At 38.5% G+C, this 18,664-nt stretch overlaps 1 protein-coding gene across 1 annotated transcript in view; it reads right to left on the minus strand.

The window, feature by feature from the left end:
* LOC117751630 (CUB and sushi domain-containing protein 1-like) overlaps positions 1 to 18,664 on the minus strand; it is a 258,734-nt gene that overhangs the window by 52,336 nt on the left and 187,734 nt on the right. The window contains 13 exon segments of the mRNA XM_034563565.1: positions 16 to 193; positions 677 to 865; positions 2,464 to 2,673; positions 3,215 to 3,331; positions 4,383 to 4,452; positions 4,823 to 4,941; positions 8,067 to 8,171; positions 9,027 to 9,123; positions 9,221 to 9,345; positions 9,709 to 9,912; positions 10,069 to 10,164; positions 11,860 to 11,973; positions 12,087 to 12,203. Coding sequence (XP_034419456.1) covers positions 16 to 193; positions 677 to 865; positions 2,464 to 2,673; positions 3,215 to 3,331; positions 4,383 to 4,452; positions 4,823 to 4,941; positions 8,067 to 8,171; positions 9,027 to 9,123; positions 9,221 to 9,345; positions 9,709 to 9,912; positions 10,069 to 10,164; positions 11,860 to 11,973; positions 12,087 to 12,203 — 1,741 coding nt within the window.

Genomic DNA, 18,664 nt, shown 5'->3' on the forward strand with positions numbered 1-18,664 from the left:
AGTTCCCAGACTTACCAGACAGCGATGTAATCAGTGACAGGCTCTGTCTGCAATAAGGTGAAGTTTATATAAACTCCATGTCCGTGTGGAACAGTGAGGAACCAGCTGCAATCTTGAGAGTTGGGGTATTCATTGGGATACTGAGGTGAATAGATTGTCCCGTTTTCAGCCGTGACATTATAGCCACAAGGAGCTGTAAAAAGCAGAATTATGAGATTATCCATTTGCAAATGTTTCACTTTCTTCTAACTTGCTAGACCTGCAAGGATCAGGGGACAAGAACAACTGTTGAGTTGTCGACAGTGAGGAATATAATCCTCATTATTATTTGCAGGTTTCAAAGTAGAAGCAGCAATAGTAGTAGTGGTAGTAATACAAGCAATTATTGTGCTCATTTATAGAGTAAATGATCCAAGTGACACAGGAATTCTACTTTCTACTTACATGTCTGGCTTGTGATAGCGGTGAACGGTGAGATTAAATTTACTAAAATTCAATTAAGATAAAAACATTTTCGAAATATCTAGTTTTAAAATTAACATTGTTACCTTAAGGACAGGGATGTTCTGGGATAGAAATGCTATGCATGTGTTATTACACAAAATAAACTGGCTAAAGTAAGAAGAGTACATGCTTTCAACATTTTATTCCAATCCAAGTAATTGGTTGTTCTTACCCTCACAGCGTGGGAATGGGTTGTTCCACTTCCGGTTGGTCCCGTGCAGGCATGTTAGTACTGGGTGTCCGATCAAAACATAACCAGAGTAGCAATGGAAAGTTACTGATTGGCCAGCACTATAGTCACTGTTAATGATGTCACCGTTAGAGAAAGGAAAGGGGTCCTGGCAGTTTTGAAGTTGATAGGCTAAAAGAGAGATGAAGAAAAATGAACGCAATTAAATTTCAGATTTACCTTTTTAGTTTTCAGGAAAATACAACTACCTCATCTTTGGCAAACAGAATAAGGCAGGCATACAGTTATACTCGGACTAACAAATACAATGTAGTGACATATTTTTTCCTCTGCATTATACAGTGTTGCAATACATTGTGTTCGAATGAGTCAACAGCTAATTCAAGGAGTCCAAGGAGCCTTCAACAAATCTATGACACAGAGAAGCAACCAGGCTACAAAAGTTCAGCAAGGTAAATATATGTAATCTCCTTCTATACAGTTATCTGGCACATGCATGCAGACTGTCTGACAAATACAGGATCTAAGATGTCGGAGAGAAGTGCATACAACCAAGGCGCATGAAATGTACAGGAACACCTGGTAGCATCCCAAGTCCAGATGAGAGACGCCAACAAGGATGCTCAAGAACTTCAAAACTAAGATCCCATGGGACTCTTTGGTAAAACATTGACAAACATTGACAAAACTAACTAGACATTGTGGAAGTACAGAAGGAGCAGATACACACATGGTGACAGATGTAGAGGACCCACATGGAAGTGGCCTCAAGGAATGTGAGATGATATAGATATGCCAGGGAGGGAAAAGGTTACTAGTGATACTATGGTAAGTGTAGTACTTGTAGCACTACAACTACAAACAAGAAGAAGCAATGTCACAGTGCCATACACTAAAACTTATTCCACTGGGGCTTTGTGGATGAGCACATGGACATTCAGCCTATTGAACTCTGAGGTCTTGAGTATAAAAACCTGAGTTTGTGTCATCAACACAAGGGGAGAAAAGTGCAGGGGTGAAACCATCCACCCAGACTGGAGCGCTACGAGTGCTATTATTCAACACAACTGAGGGTAGTATCAGGAAACTCTGTGTGTATTGAAAACAAGCATCTGGTGCAACTTTATATAAGGAAACATGTCTACAAGCTTCCCAACACGAGCAGTGGAAGTTAGCGAAGACAAGAGCTGCAGTGGTAGGGCACTCTGTCATTGCAAATTGGGAGTAAAAAGACACATTATTACATGCATGTAAATGTGGGTTAGCTTATGTGTAAGTTAGCAAGCCTTGTACTTATGTTGGCGTATAGGCCCACAGTGCATCGCTTGTGTCTTTGAAGTAAAGAACTTAAGGCTACAAGTAAAGCCTGCTGGACAAGATGCCAGTCTCTCACAGGGGCTCACTAACAATACATCTCTTTTAATGATGAGAGGAAACCCACAAGCTCAAAACCTCATAGCAATACATTTTTTCATCCTGCCCTTTATTTCTTGGAGTTGTGAAGGCTTTGTAATTTGGCAACTAGGTTTGGATGTTAATTTATTCAGAACATTTTAGCAGACCATTTCTTTTTTCTAAATCATTCAAGCAACCATTTCATGGTTCCCAAACTTAACAGTTGGCTCATTTTGAAAACAGCTCTGTTTTCTCAGTGTCCCTTGAGGTGCTGCTTTCAAATGGAAACGCCTGCAGTAATACCTCAGGGTTTGTGGGCTTTTTGTGTCTGTAGTCATTGGTCAAAAGTCAAAAATCATCACATGTGAACCCACCCTGATAGGTCAGTTTGAACCCTGGCCGGTTCTCTGAGTGATCACTGTAGAAGTGGATGATCGTGAGGTGGGTAGTGCTCAGCAAAGGTGGTGGGATCTGTGAGCCAGTAAACTGTCCAATAAGAGCAGAGCTGTGCTGTGGTCCAGCCCTGACCTCTAGGAAGTCATGGTTGTCTTCAGAAGAGAAGTTTTGAAACTGAATATGGGCTCCTAGAATACAAACAGAGATTATAATAGACTATATACAATACACAATAACGATTTATCAGATCACATACTGTATACTTGATAGGATCATAATTGCATGCCACATATATGTGGCCAAAACATAACAGATCTGTGGAGATCTGTTAAGACATTATTTTCAGAGTGTGTATGCACCGTAAAGATATGTTGTATGCATAGAGACCAAGTACAGTAAGTTTACATAATTTCACACTCCATATTATTATTTGGAACTCCAACTTTCATAAATTTAATATCCTGCACCAAAGATGCAACTGCAATTTTGTTATCGGAGACAATGACAATAAAGCTGTCTTGTTGTAATTTGAGTATGCTATTACACCTTTTTAAAAGGTAATCTATTCAAACCATCAGTTATTGTAATCATTAAAATCCCACACTGTGTACCATCCTTTCAATAAATCATGTGTTGCTACTGCAGAGTTTATGCTAAAAAAGAAGGTCTGTGTTTATCAAATAGTCACACATTCTTTGAAGGAATGCTCCTTTATCCTGTAATATTTACCATATCCAGTTGGCAGGGTGATTTGCCAGGTGCAGTCCAGGTTGCCGGGGTAGTTGCCAGGGAAACCTGGACTGAGGATGACACCACTCATCTCAGACAACACCCCGCCGCAACGAGCTGACAACAAGGACAGAGCATAAACATAGTTAAAACAGGCAATGCATGAGCAAGGTAAAGTAGAAATCAACACTTTATTATCTTTGGTTTAACAGAAAGAAGGTTACAGTACAGCAGCAAGCAGCAACCACAGAGGTTTGAGCACCGGGTCAGGGGTAATGTTGACAGACTCATATTTTAAATCGTATTGGGGCACACTTCTATTGACAGAGAGTAGACATGATTTGTTGACGCAAGTGAAAAAGGAAATGCTGGATTTGACACACTTAAAAGGGGCTATGGCGCGGCTGAGTTTAGTTAATCCAGATATGTCAAGGTTGAGTCAAACTAGAATTGGCTTCCCAGACCTGTTACAAGTTTTCACCAAAAACACATCGATATGATCAAGGTCCCTTAACTCTATTGCAGAAGTTAGGAAGCCTTGACTATCAGCACAAGGTAAAACATTAAGTTTGTATTCAGCAGCTGTATTGATCCTTTACTTTAAGAATTTGCCTCCTTCCACAAATCTTATTTCAAGGTTAAAACATTAAATATACAAATTGAATCATAAGAACTACACTACCTCATTCAGTTATTACTGCTATCTATTTATTTGATGAATAATTAATATTCCTGCAATATGTTACTGTGAATGGATAAAGTGTAATTTTACACAATATTCAACTGCCAGATTACATCATTGCACGGTCTCGACAACTAACAAGTCTTTATATAAAGTGTTTTCCCGACATGAATCTAGTTTCGACTTTATTAACTGACTTCCATATTGCTATTTGACAGAATTATTTGATGTGCTTCTGAGGAATTTCACACATTTTATGAATTTACTTCAAGTAAAATATTTCGTATTACCCTCAAAATGGACATTTTGGTTTTTAGACGGCAGTCTGCTCACATCTTTAATCTACTGAAACGCTTCTGTCACTTTGCTCTACAGATCTATAAGTTCAATGTGAACTTCACACCTGAAGGACACATTTTTTTCCCCATTGGATCAATCTTTCAAAACACAATTTATCCAGCAGAGCAGAGTGTGTGTATGTGTTACCTATGCAAAGAGGAGGTGGGTAATTCCATCGGCGCACAGTCCCAGGCATGCAGGAAATGTGCGAGTGGCCCTGAAAGCACGAGTAAAGTGGGGAAACATAAGTAAAATAAAGAAGAGAAAAGTGTGCAATCTTCACATTTTCTAAGATTGGGAATTACATTGTTTACTTCATCTAAGAACATGACAATCATTTTGGAGTGTATTTAACAAAAGTCAAAATGCAACAAATGTGTAAATTTGATTTTATTGCATGCTGTTTCCGTACTCAATTTAGCCCCCCAATATTTACTGCATTTATTAACAACATTTGAAAATCTAATTTTACATCCAATTCACTCCAGCCTAAACAAGAACAAAAGGCAGTAGTTAACTATGTACAATCAGTATCTCACCATTTACATGTATGTATTAATACATTAGTTTGGTCTGTTTAATATTACCTGTAATGTGTATCCCGGCTCACAGGTGAATGCCACCACCTCATTGACCATATATCTGTCCCCTGCTTTAATGCCATTGGCTGGTATCATTGGCTCTGGACAAGTGGTAAGACCAACAGCTACAAAAAACAACAACATAAACATTATAAACTATGGAATCACTATTATTTATTATTTCTTAAATGTAAACATAGCTTGGCTCAAGTGGACTGTGGACAAATGGCTTGAGCCAGATGTGGAAAAATACAGAAACTATGACCATCTCTTCTCTAAGAAAGCTAATCCCACATTGCTGTCCCACATGTATTATGGCCTACTAAAACAATGATATATATATATATATATATATATATATATATATATATATATATATATATATATATATATTACACAACAATAACAACAGCAAAAGTTAGCTCCTCTATTCTCTTTGCTTCAGTATTTATTTATCAATAACAGTTTTTAAACTCAGAGGAGAAAATGACAATATTCAGATGAATCTGATGAAAAACTAATGTTTACGTCTTAATTCTTAAATTATTCTAATACACAAGAGGCTATTTATGAACTGACGGCTAGTATATTAAAAAAGCTTGTACGTTGTCAACAGCCTCTAAAAATGGACCTCAAAATATGTGAAAGTAACAAAATTACTTTGGTTGTGTATTCCCAACCCGATAAAGGTTAAACACATCTTTAATAAGTTTGACAGCAGCCAGTCCTTCATCAAATAGCAGTGTATCTGTGTGTACATGTGTGTGCGTCTGCTTGTGTGTTTCACTTGGAAACTTCCGCAGGAGACTGCCCTCGAGCGGTTACCATAGCAACACAGGGGTGGAAGAGGAATAGAGAGTGAAATGACGGGGAGAGAGAGGCATGAATGTTTGTGTGTGTGTGTGTGTGTGTGTGTGTGTGTGTGTGTGTGCGTGTGTGTGTGTGAATGTGTGTGCGTGTGTGTGTTTCCTTGTGTGTCTGCTCTTGTTGGTTCATTATCCACCTTCCTACCAGCAAAACGATGTGATCCCACTGAGCTCTCACACACACACATACATACATACATACATACATACATACACACGTACACACACACACACGCACTTGCACACCCACACCCACATCTAGGTGGCCTAGCCCCACTGTGCATGACTGACTGTGTATCTGCCTGCTGCGAGGGTTGAGGGGGACTTTTATTAGATCGAACGTATGTGAAAAAGCTGCATGAGACTGTAACTCGGAGACACACACACCCATGCACACACAGTGTGTTCTTAGGCAGAGCATCAGCAGGCTGTCAGGACAACTGATCAATGAAACTATTCCATGTGGCTGACCATCTCTCTCTCACTATGTGTGTGCTAGCAAACTGCTCCCTCTTTTCCCCGGGTATGACAGAGCAGTGATGAATTGTAAAATGCTGACAATACCACAAACCTTCTCACTCGAGCCACTGGACTACAACTAGACAGTGTCAGCAATTAAGTGTCACTGACTGGACTTACTATACTTCTGTCTCGCTTTATTTAAAGACAGACAAGGGAGAGAGACGTCTTACTCTACCCTTCAGAGGAAAGGCCCTTTAGTCAGCTTAAAACAATGAGAACATCATCACCACAATCATTCACGTGTCCTCAGCAGACGATCGCGTCCACTTTTACAAGCTACCACATTACTACAAAACTGACAAGGAGGATCTTTAAGAGCATAACAGATGCTCGGGTGGTCGTGTTGTTCCTGTTTCTACAGGAAACATAGGAAACAGACAGGAAGGTACACAATCTGTTCGTAACACAATGTGTCAGAAAGAGTTACACTATTCTTATTGAGGACCAATATTCCCAACAAGCACAGTTCCACCCAAAATCCTCTCGCCAGGAAAAGTTAGGGGACATGATGGAAAAGGAAATTCCAAAAAGGCCAAAAGACTACCACCTGCTCTGCTCTCAACCTAATAATATATGTATTAGCAAAATTAAAGCTGAAACATACTGCTGAAAACAATCTCTGTGTCTTGAAAGTGAAGCCAATGTGGAAGTGTATTCTTTCAAATAGCTGGCAGGGGGGCGACTCCTCTGGCTGCAAAAAGAAAAGTCTATGAGAAAATGACCCTACTTTATTATTATTTATTACCTCAGTATATATTGCTCAGTATACATTGTAAACACGAGTTTATCGTCTCAATCGCTATTTAGTCATCTTCAATATAGTATTATGCACCTTTTCCAGTGTGACTTTACTTAAAGAAAGTTCCCTGAAACAGTTTTGATTGTCAAAAAATGACTTTTTTTGCCTCAGCATTAGGTTTAATTTAGCTCGACCTTCTCGAGTCACTTCTAGTTGCAAGTCAAGATGGCAATGGACAAAATACTGAATTTGAGACTTTATAACGTCCATTTCTTATATATAGTATATGGGCTTGACCCAGAAGGAGTACCATTGTCATCTGATGGTTATTTAGGACATCGTACAGGAAGTTCAAATTCAAGTGTAACAACAAGGATCTGGCACATTCAGTAAAAAAAGCCACACTTGATGAGAAAGATGAGAGACCGCAATGAAATGGACATGATGAACTGTCCCTAAAAGAGACCTTTCTTCCAGGCTCTCATTATTAGTGAATGCATGTTGATACAGGCACTCACCTACACACATAGACACACACACATACACCTACCACACTAGTGCTCTCATACTCACAAAAGGGGACATGTTCATTGATCTAGAAGTGATTTTAAGCAAAAACAACTACAAAGGACTGAAAAGCACAACCGTGCCCTGACAGGTGTGTATGTGTGGAAATGCATGATGTTAATACCCATGTCTATACCTTTGTCTGTCTACACATGTATGTGTGTATGTGTCTTTTTTGGACTTATGTGCATGTATGACACAAGCAAAAGCACTTGTGTATGTGTATGTACGTGTCTATGTGTTTCACTCTCAGTGTGTGTTCTGTGTGTGTGGTCCAATTTGGGTCTCACTCAGTGTGTGTATGCTTTCGGGCGGTACTAGTTCAGGTCACTGACTCTTGTTATTTCATGTTGAAGTTTGGGCTGCAGCGATGTGTGTGTTTGTGTTCAAGTGTGTCTGTGGATTTGTGAGCATTTGTGGATTCTGGTAAGAAGGCAACTAATACTCACTACTTAAATGTTCCTCCTCAGCAGTATAATCTTTTTAGTTTTTTATCAATCTACAATTCATATCTGTCTGTCTGTCTATCTATCTATAAATATAAGCTTTAACTTACTCTTGTATTCTAGGTGAAAACCTGCTGCCACAACACTGATGTCACTCTGAAAGTGCAGAAGGAGCTGATTGGACGTTGAGTTGAGGAGGGCAGGAGCAGTTGTTCCTGTAAAAGACAACAATAAGCATGAGACCGAATGTAAAAAGATAGCATAAACATTTCTGTGAGACAATAATGGACATACATGGAGAAATTATGTTAAAATAGATGCTGATGCTTTTTCACCAAGCTAGATTTTGACCATAAGTAAGACCATTAACAGCTAGCATTTTGGTGTCTTTATGTGAAGCAACCCTCATCCGCCCCAGTGAAGCTGCTCAGAGGCCATCACCACATTTCTGTGCTTATAGTGGGCAGCTCCCTGGTGTGCTTTCTTGAGAAGGGCACAATCACTTGTGCGGGTGTAGGTATTTGGGTGTGCGTGCGTGTGTTGCCCTATGGGCGGCATGTTTTATGTGTGATAGGTGTGTGACAAGTATGTGCTTGGGGCAGGTCACAGGGGAAACTCCACTGGGAAATTGTAAAAGGTTAGATCATTTTTTATCCCTCCCTGTCTTCTTCCTCTCCTTTTTTTCTTCCATCCTTCACTCACCCTCACAGTGAAACTCTCCCCCCCCCTTCCTCCTTTCTTCTACTCCTTTCACTGACTACCTGGAAATCGGATGAATTCAAAGTCTTTTCTGACATTTATTATTTATTTAGCATATATATCATGTTTTTTGGTATTACAACTCATCCATCATACCTCCAGTGTATGCTGTATGTTTGTGTATCTATAGTTTGAGACTGTCATATCGTATTCATCAAAGATCTTATGTGTATGTGTGTGTGTGTGTGTGTGTGTGTGTATATATTTAGTTTAGGAGTTGTCATATCTCATCCATCATAGCTCTCTAGAGTGTTTGTGCACACATTTGTGTATTTGTGTGTGTGTGTGTGTGTGTGAGCATATTGCCATACCAGAAAATGACCCTAATTTAGGAGCTGTCATGTCTCCTCCATCGTAGATCTCCAGAGAGTCCCAGTTGTGCTCAGTAGCAAATGTCATCACTTGGATCTAAATGACAAACAATTAAAATAAATGAACATAAACTCTGAGTTTATGTGCGTCTTCTACATTCCATATTTATTTACATGTGTATAGATATCTGTACCTGTATCCCAGCCCCTTCACTGACATGGATCCTCCACAGACAGTTGAGACTGTTTGGGTAGGGTTCAGGATAGCTAGGAGACAGTATTGTACCGCGTCGTTCAGTCAAATTGCCACTGCAGGGAACTAGAATGGAGACATAACATATTAATTGATTGGCAAAGTGTACTAACTAAACAGCTAACAGATAAGACAGGTTGTTGGAATATGGCTCTGCATACCCTGGGACAATATACTGTTCAAAATTACCACTACAGGGAGCCAGAGAGGGAAAACATGCTAAACATTATTTATAGAATAAACTGAGGTGACAGTTGAAGCTGTATGCAAAAGGCCTGCTCTCAGTAGGGAGATATGTCACACAGGCATACATTTAGTTTATTAGAATCAATTACAAAATCCCAGTACTGCATGATTCACAGAAAGGACTGATTTCTTACTTTATTTGTTGGTACATGGTATTTTGATTTTAGGCGCAGTGCGCCTTACCTATACAGGCTGGTGTTGTTGCATTCCATTGTGCCAGTGCGCCTGGCACGGCCTGGCACCAGATAGCACTGGAGCCTTTCAGTAGATACCCTGGACTGCACTCGAACCGGACTACAGAGCCAGTTGAGAACTCTGAACCGATCCGCCTGCCGTACCGAGGCTCTGGCACTGAACTGCACTGGGTGTCACTGGTGCGAGGAACAGCTACAATGATGATGGTAATTAAATGAAATAAGAAGAAGAAGGGCACGCACATTATAAATGTAGTAATCAGTAGAGAGACTTGCACGTTTTAGTTGAATTGAATGCAACTTACTGTGTATGTATGTGAGAGAAAGAGACAAACAGATTGAGAGTTACCTTGATAGACGAAGTGAAAGCCTCTAGCTGATTGGCCACTCTTAGCATTGAACCGCAGCATGATCTGATTGGAAGTTGCCAATGGCAACGTCTCTCCTGGGACAAATAATAAATCACAAAATGAATGTTGATAAACAAACAAAAAACATGACTTAACAGCAATTGTAATTTTATTTCTTCTTTTTCTTTTTACAAAATTGTAGACAATTGAGAGAATAACAAACATACAATTATATATGAACACATACATACACCAAAACATAGTACATCTGTTTCACAGAGTCATAACCATACATTAAACAGTACTGCTTTACATTCAAGTAGAGGTTTCTCCCCTTTCACTGGTAAAATGTGGTCCTCACAAGAATAAGAATGCAAGAAAAAACACACACACCAACTCACAAGCTCATATACACATAGATGAATATGCACACACATATACACAAACAAACAAAGTAACAATGATAAATGAGAAAAAAAACATGGTCTGGTGTGGCTGACATTTAGAACCATCCTTAGCTGTGTCGGGATGTGCGTATATGTGTAAGTTGGGTATGCGTGCGTGTTTGTTATTTAGTTTGTGTGTCAGAATAATCAGTCAGTTAACTGGAACAATGTGCTACAAAGCTGTTTGTCTGTGTGTACGTGTGTGTATGGGGGATAGGGTAATGATGCGGCTAACATTATTTTGTAAAGCCTGGTGTGCTTCATTCTTTGCTGCCAGTTTTAGCCAAAAGGGGAATTCCCAACCCAAATTAACTTTAAGGAACAAGCCACCCATTCTACATTACATAAACTGGCCTCTTTCCTTTGAACTAACTGTGATGCATAGTAGTTGGAAGGAAATCATTTTCATAATGTGCAGCTACTTTTAGCAAAACAAAAACTGTCAAATCCTCCTTAATATGATGTTGAAATAAGCTCACTGATCCACTCCATGAAGGGTTAGCATAAAAAAAGAAATATGTGCACCGTAGTGTGAAAATAGAAAGACATGCTCTCGGGGACTATTATATCTATGTAGATATCTTTGTTTTTCCTCTCTTTTGATTTATCTTTGTTTCATCAAGCTCTATTGTAGCCCATAATTGTAATGTCAGTTGCTGCCCTTTTCAACTCAACTCATAATTCTTCAAGCACACAAATGAATACATATCACAAAGAAAACATATTAAAAGCCACGATTTCAAAAGAAAGAAACTAAATGTCAATTCCAGTGGGATTTCCCTGCATGCCCCCTGGCCATGACACACAACAGAAGAACACGTAACTCTGAGGTAATGAGAGCACATTTGTAATCAATATTTTTTCACATTCCATTCTTTATTTCATCTCCATAGATTTTGCCTCATCTCTGAATCTTGATTCATGCTGTGTAACGACTCAAAATGTTACCAAGCTGGGATGACTCAAACCTAGAGGATAAGGAAACCCAGGGAGGATTGTGTTAAAGAGTTTCACTGTTGCTCTATATTGTAGGCCCCAGCGAGACGCTTTCCACTGCTGATTTCTTCTTGTAAAGATAACCCATAATGAATTTTCACCAAATACATCACTGTCAAATAAATTGCGATAACGACCACTGGTGCTGTGTTATACAGCCCCCATGTGCTGCTTTCTGATGAACTATTTTATTATTTTTCTCTCTCAAAGATTCACAAAAAAGTTAAACATGAAAAATGTTATAACATTACAACTGAATGGCAGCTTTTGAAAAAAGTATTATTTTACGTCACAAAAATAAAGAAAGCAACCATGTTTGACACTAAAATCAGCTCAAATGAGACTCACCTGAATGTGACCCAGCCAGGGAGCTGAGCAATCGAGCATTCTCATTGGCTCCGTCAAACAGCTCCACAGAGTCATTCATTGCTGTCTGGAAAACAGCAAACTGACCAAATACCACTAAAGAAGATGAAGGGGTACGAAGGGGAACACATATATAAATTAGCTTTTGACTGGTGATTCAAAAGCAAATCCATTGTAAGTATGTTTGGTGTGATCATTTCTAAATTTACCAAACTGTGTGGACACAGAGATGTAGTAGGAGCAGGTCTGTCTTGTGGTGTAGTTTAGAGGATAGTTTGGAGACAAAACAACTCCTTCCAATCCTCCATACTGTCCTCCACAAGGAGCTAGAGAAAGACAGAGAAAAGTAATTTCATTATTTTTTTGTACTGTACTTGTTTTGAACAGTGCATATATTCCAAAAAGAGAAATCAAACCCTTTTGCAACTTCAGACACACTCTGTGCTTAATGACGTGCATGTCAATCATCACACAGATTGATACCAGTCTAGAAATGCACTGTTTTATCAAGGAGGATCTTCGGTAAATTCAAGGACTGTGTAAATGGCAGCATGATAAACATGAAAATGTCCCTCACTTCATGTTCATACATTTGCAAGAGCCGTGTGTGTGAAATAATGTACCTTTAAATAGATACATGCAACTGTGTGCAGATTTAATAATAGAAGCTTTCAATGAGAAGAGAGAGAGAATTTAATTTACCTCCAATATATTCTCTAGAAATTTCAGCGAACAATGCGTAAACACAGCCACTTAAAGATGTGCAGAGGAGCTGCAATGAATTACATACAAAATAAAAACACGCTTTTGAGAAATAAAGAGAACGCTGAATATTGACACAATATTGGAAAATTAAATAACATCAATCATTACATCGGCGACCTTGCAAACTTGACATCACAAAAGGGAGCACTTCAGATAAATTACATAACAATACAACAGTGAGTAACAGTTTTAGGAAATGTTCGTCAATGATTAGGATCAAATCATTATTTATTAGATATCCAATCAAGTGGTTTTGTATTGACACCAATACTCCTTCACATACTGAAATGATGCATGTTCAAATGTTTCTTGGATGCAGTAAAAGTCAATCTTGTTATCTTGTGACCTTACAGTTCTTTGAAAAACAAAAACAACTCTGATCTTCACCTTTTGAGTGAACAAAATCATCTACATGTAAAAGGCAGCGCAAGCGATTTACTGAGTAAAGGCTATTGCCTTTTTAAACCTGATGCTAATTCCACACAGACTTCAGGCACAAATTGATCCATTTTTGTTGCACGTAGTGTCTTGTCTTAAATTCGATTCGGAAGAAAAATCGATGATGATGGAAATGGAACTGAAAAGAAATCCATTGAATGATTGTCTATCAATATGTTTTAGCTATGTGACAGACTGGCAACCTGTCCAGGGGGTATAATACCTCTTGCCCAGTGCATGCTAGGAACCCATCCCAACCCTGTATCGCGTGAAATGATAGAGAATAGACATATACAGTAAGTACTTCAGAATATTGACTTTGTAATTAAATAATGACTATGAAGTTTAAGTGCTAGGATTCAGCTTATATTTAAGTGTGTTTACATTCACATCAGAGAAACGTCATAGGGACTGCAGCAATTTCTAAATCTAGTTCCTCAACTTTAAGTAGCGAAATGTATTGTAAAACTGACACCTGAGAAAATCAAACTGCCTTGAATATGCTAAAATCAATAAATAAGTGAGTGACTGAACACCCAGAGATATAAGCACTTGTTATCTTCCATAATGATGATCTGCCAGCAGCCAGTTTCACTTATCGGTTTCTTACTGAAAAGTATCAGTTGGACTGATGTCTGCATCCTTGGTTGTCTTGTCTGTAAATCACTGTTCTGCTGCAATGTCCTAAAACTGGAGGACTGTATAAAAAAGGCAACACTGACCACTTGGTATAGATCTCAACACGTTTAAATACCCTGAAAGCTGAAGGTCAGCACTTTAACATCGTTGCCATTGTTTCACTTAAATCCAGCTTGCGGGATACGAAAATACAAATACAAAAACGTCAATAAACTAATACTTACGGACTAGCCTACACTGAAACTGCTTTCAAACTAAGGTAACAAAACTTGCAACACTTCTGGCAGCACAAACTGCTTCATCCCCGTTGTTGCTTTAAGCATTTATAGACATTATGTTGAAATGAGGCTTTCACATTTTAACCGTGTGCCTCTTCTTTCATTTTCTTTCTCCCAGCTGCTGGGAGCACTGCCCACTGCACTCAAAGCTGGCAAACCTATCACTACTCTAATCTGTTATTCTTATGTATTTAAAAAGAAATCCAACTGGCTGCATTTGACTCAAAAGTTGTCTAGTTTAGTAGAAAATTTATGTTGTCCCTAAATATCACTTGGACTTTTGTGGCTCCAAGGCATTGTTATGTAATGTCAGAATATAGTGCTTTTGATGTGTGTGTGTGTGTGTGTGTGTACGTGCGTCCATATGAAGCTATAGCTAAGTTGATATCAGCTGTTCTGATCCGCTGGTCTCTTCTATCCAATAGCAGAGCGACACAATTCAATTGTCATCTTGCTGCTGTCTCTTTTATATTTGATTGTCTCTCTACTTTCAGTACGTTGCTGCTGTTTCGCGTCATCCTTTTATCAGCCTCATCAGCCACCACCACAACCAGTGGGGATTTATCTTGCTGCTGCTCAGGGCAGATGCCCCTGGTTACACATCTCCCTGTAGAGTCCAAGCGCCAACGTCTCTGTCAAGACTTTATCATTACCTATCATCTGTTAATAATAAACAATAATCTTTTCTTCATTAGACTTGTCTCTCCTGAATTTAAATATTTGCGCTTGCAAATAACAAAAAACATATCAAAGATCTAGTTAAGTATATAGGCTCCAATTGTAACCGTATAATATATTATGTGAAATTAATGGAAAATATATAAATGTAGTCATGCCCTTCAATGACTGAGGGAAGACAGAGTATCTTAGGGAAAAGAATGTTTTAACCTGAAACCAACACATTGTGGTACTATGGATTAGTAGCTAATATGCAACAGCAGTATTTGGTAACTAAATATCAGAATATGAGAAAATTGCTGTTACACAGTGGCTTATCATATAATTGAGATGGCAGCTCTGCTGCACCCTCTCCAGAGTAGCAGAATACAACTTTAATGAATGAATTGATGTGGTGCTGAGCCAGTGCACAGTGTGGGATCTCCCGTATCAGCATACTCCAATTTCAAAAAGCCTATTAATCCCTACTACCATTGCATGACCCACAAGAAGCAGACACAACACCAGCTTGATCCATCTTCAGAACCCCCAAGAGAGTTACAAACCTTGTGTGTGAAAACCATGTGGGCGTGTGCACATTTATACTGCAAGTAAGGCCAGCAGAGGTCGATGAAATTAATGTAACAGTGTCTGTGAATGTGTGTGTGTGTACGTGCGTTGTGTGTGTGTAGAAAACAGCAGCAACAAGCAAATTTGTGAATGTCATCGACACACACACACACACACTCAAGGTGCATTTGTATTGCTTCTTCTCTCACCTTATCTGGTCTTGTTTTGGTTTCTAGTGTGTGCATACTTCTGTCAGCCATCCCAATGTCCACCCACGCTATCAGTTGTGATCCCTAACAGACTTTAACTATCATGAGGAGATCACGAGGTACAGAGGTTAACAATGCTGTATGAATAATGGGACAGCACTTTGTGAATGTATATGTTGGCTGTATTTTTATGCTGTATGTGGCACCGTAGAAAAAAAAATATTTAAAAAAAAAGTTTAAAAAAAGATAATTAGTGTTTTCAACATGTTCACGTTTTTCCAGCTTCTTCAGTGTTTTTCTTACAACCCCTTGAGGGTAATTCCCTCTAGCAAAGTCATTTCAGTGGAAACTGTGCATAAAGGGCTCAAAAAGAGAACCGAAGAACCCTCAAGCACTTTTTGATTTTACAGTGGGACAGCCCTGAGCCCATGCAGGCTTATCGGGAACACAAGTAAAAGCCTATGAGAGCGTGAGTGTGGACATTAAGACTGGGCCCATATTCTTAGCTATGGCTTGCTCAGTAAAACTGATTTATATGCTTAGAATAAAAAAACACAGCAAAACTTGGTTTGGTTTCTACTCCTTTGCTCAACAGTTGTTGTACTCACACCCACTTGCCCTCCTCCTCTCCTCTCCTCTCACTTCCTACTTTTTTTTTGTTTCCATAAGCATCAGAGTAATCACCTCTTTCATTCCACGCCTCCTGATATCGATTCATTTAAAAAATATACATATTCTTGTTGTGCTGCTGCATTTAAACCCTCAGGTCTAGAGGTCTTGTCTTGATTTACCCACAATCCCAGTGGTGCTGCTCTAGGTTCAGGTCTTATCAAAAGCCTTCACACACATGTGCTTTGATCATTCACACCCTCAGACACATAAATGCAAAAAATGTCATGCAAGTCACTCTCTCTCTCTCACATATCTATGTGCTTTGATCATACCAAACATACACAAGAACACACATGTGCATAACCTCTCGCTGTCTGTCTCACAAAAAGTAGATTGATCACATAAGTACAAATTAACACAAACTCTTGAGTGAGCACAACAGATACATAATAGAGTCCATTTACTTTAATTGTTGGTGCAAAAACAACACTATATATGTTGTTGTTTTAAGAACAAGGCCTTTGGTATCTTATCACAAAACTTATTTGTAAAATATCAAAAGCAGTTAATGCTCTATGTATATGCATGAGACATGTCACAGAACCAGAACAATGTTGTCCAATATAGGATTTGACAACTTTGTACCCTCCAGCCTATATCAACAATATGTCACACACATTGCCTGAACATTAGCAGTATTTTAGTCGTTAGCAGGAGCATGAGAAGGAGATACATCACTGCCACAACATTAAAACGGTACTAACAAACATCCCTGTACTGTATATTTAGTAATACTATAAAAATACCATACATTCTCAACTAAAATCTGGGATTCATTAAATAACTGGGACATGGACAGAGCAAACATTGAGAACGGATATAATTATCAGCAGAATGTTTTCTACAACAGTTCAACTTGTATTTTCATATAATACTCACCAATCTGCTGATTTATATAAAATAAATACTGTTTTCAGTCTTTAATAGTTTCCAGTCGCTTGTACTCTACCATTTTTCAATTGTTCGTTAATTCAATTTGGTTCCAGTGGCTCAGTAACTGTCACTGAAACACGACAGATGATTCAAATTTGAAGCCTGCCGGGTTTAGGGGGAGCCACATTAAGGCTTTCAGGTTAGACTGGAAACTATTTGTAAATGAAAACAGTTTTTGTACTGGAGCATCTGTTTTGTTTTTTACTTCCTTCCAGAAGTAAGAATAATTCATTAACAATATGATTGCCTTTTGTTCTAGTGCAACAATAACTTGAAGTCATTCTTTTTAATAAAAAACATGACAGAATTGCTTAATGAGAGATTGCAGTGTTACAGAGGCTAATAGCACAGAAGCTAGCCCTAACGTGATGTCACGACTTCAGCTCTTTATTAAAAACAGAAGAAGATGAAGAATATGATGTGAATGCCGTATGTTGTAGTAGTGATGACAAGTGAAGTGAAAATTACTGGACTTGATGATAGAGCATTTTTTATCTTTATCTCACAACGCAAACAATAAACAATAAACAATGTCTCACAACGCAAACAATAAAAATCCTTGAATTACACACCAACCATTGGCTCTCAGGTCAAACAGATAATTTCAGAGTGAAGAAAACAATTTTAGTTCAGTGCAGTTCTGTCTGGCTCTCTGTTTTGTCGCTGGGTGGCAAGGGCGTACAGCGAAGTTTGACAGTCACTATTATATATTTAAAAAAATATACTTGATTTATATAGCAGCTTCCAAAGAACCGCTACAAAGTGCTTTACAATAAAAACAAAGCAGTTTAAAAACACAAAGAGAATGAAATTAACTAAAAGAAAAAAACTAAACACATACAAACATGAAAAGTAAACCGGACTAAAATGTCAGAGAAACCACCAAAGAATGTTTTAATTTACTATTAGTTACTTTTATTCTATTTTTTAGCTTTTTAATGTTTTACTGACTGTTTTTAATGTTTAAATGAATGTTCTTAATTGTTTTCAAATCTTCTTTTCCTTTGCATTATGTTATGCTTTTTTATTTATTTATGTGAAGCACTTTGAATCGCCTTGTTGTTGAAATGTGCTTTACAAATACACTTGCCTGTGATTGTAGAGCGTAAGGGGTACTTGTGTTGTAGCAGAAGCTGCTGGTGTGTGTGTGTGTGTCAAAACCTAACCACCTAAACCTTTCCATGGTTGACATTACTGTTTGCCCTAAATATCTATTTAAAGTGAATATAAGACAGTTATCAGCACCTGTGTGTTGTGTATATTGCTACTAAATCTTGTTCATGCCGGCGCTTAATGGGCTTGGACGACTGCTGACAGACATGATAGACACACCTGTGTTTACCCTTATCCAAGGTAAACTAAACGTTCAAATCCAAGCAGACACATACAAGTTAAGCCTGACGTATTAGTTATTTTGGAAATTTCACCTGTATTCACATCATATGCCATGAACCTTTACGACTATACAGCGCAAAAGAAAATCATTTTGTGTGGAGTTCCTCTTTAGCTGATCAATAAATGCATATATAAGCGTGAGTGGTATTCTGAATTTAGTTCAGAGTTAGTTAGTTTGTATGTTTATTGACCTCTAGGCGGCACTTTATAGTAGCTATGTCTCTCCATTTC

The sequence above is a fragment of the Cyclopterus lumpus genome, chromosome 3, assembly GCF_009769545.1.
Source record: "Cyclopterus lumpus isolate fCycLum1 chromosome 3, fCycLum1.pri, whole genome shotgun sequence".
Taxonomy (NCBI): domain Eukaryota; kingdom Metazoa; phylum Chordata; class Actinopteri; order Perciformes; family Cyclopteridae; genus Cyclopterus; species Cyclopterus lumpus.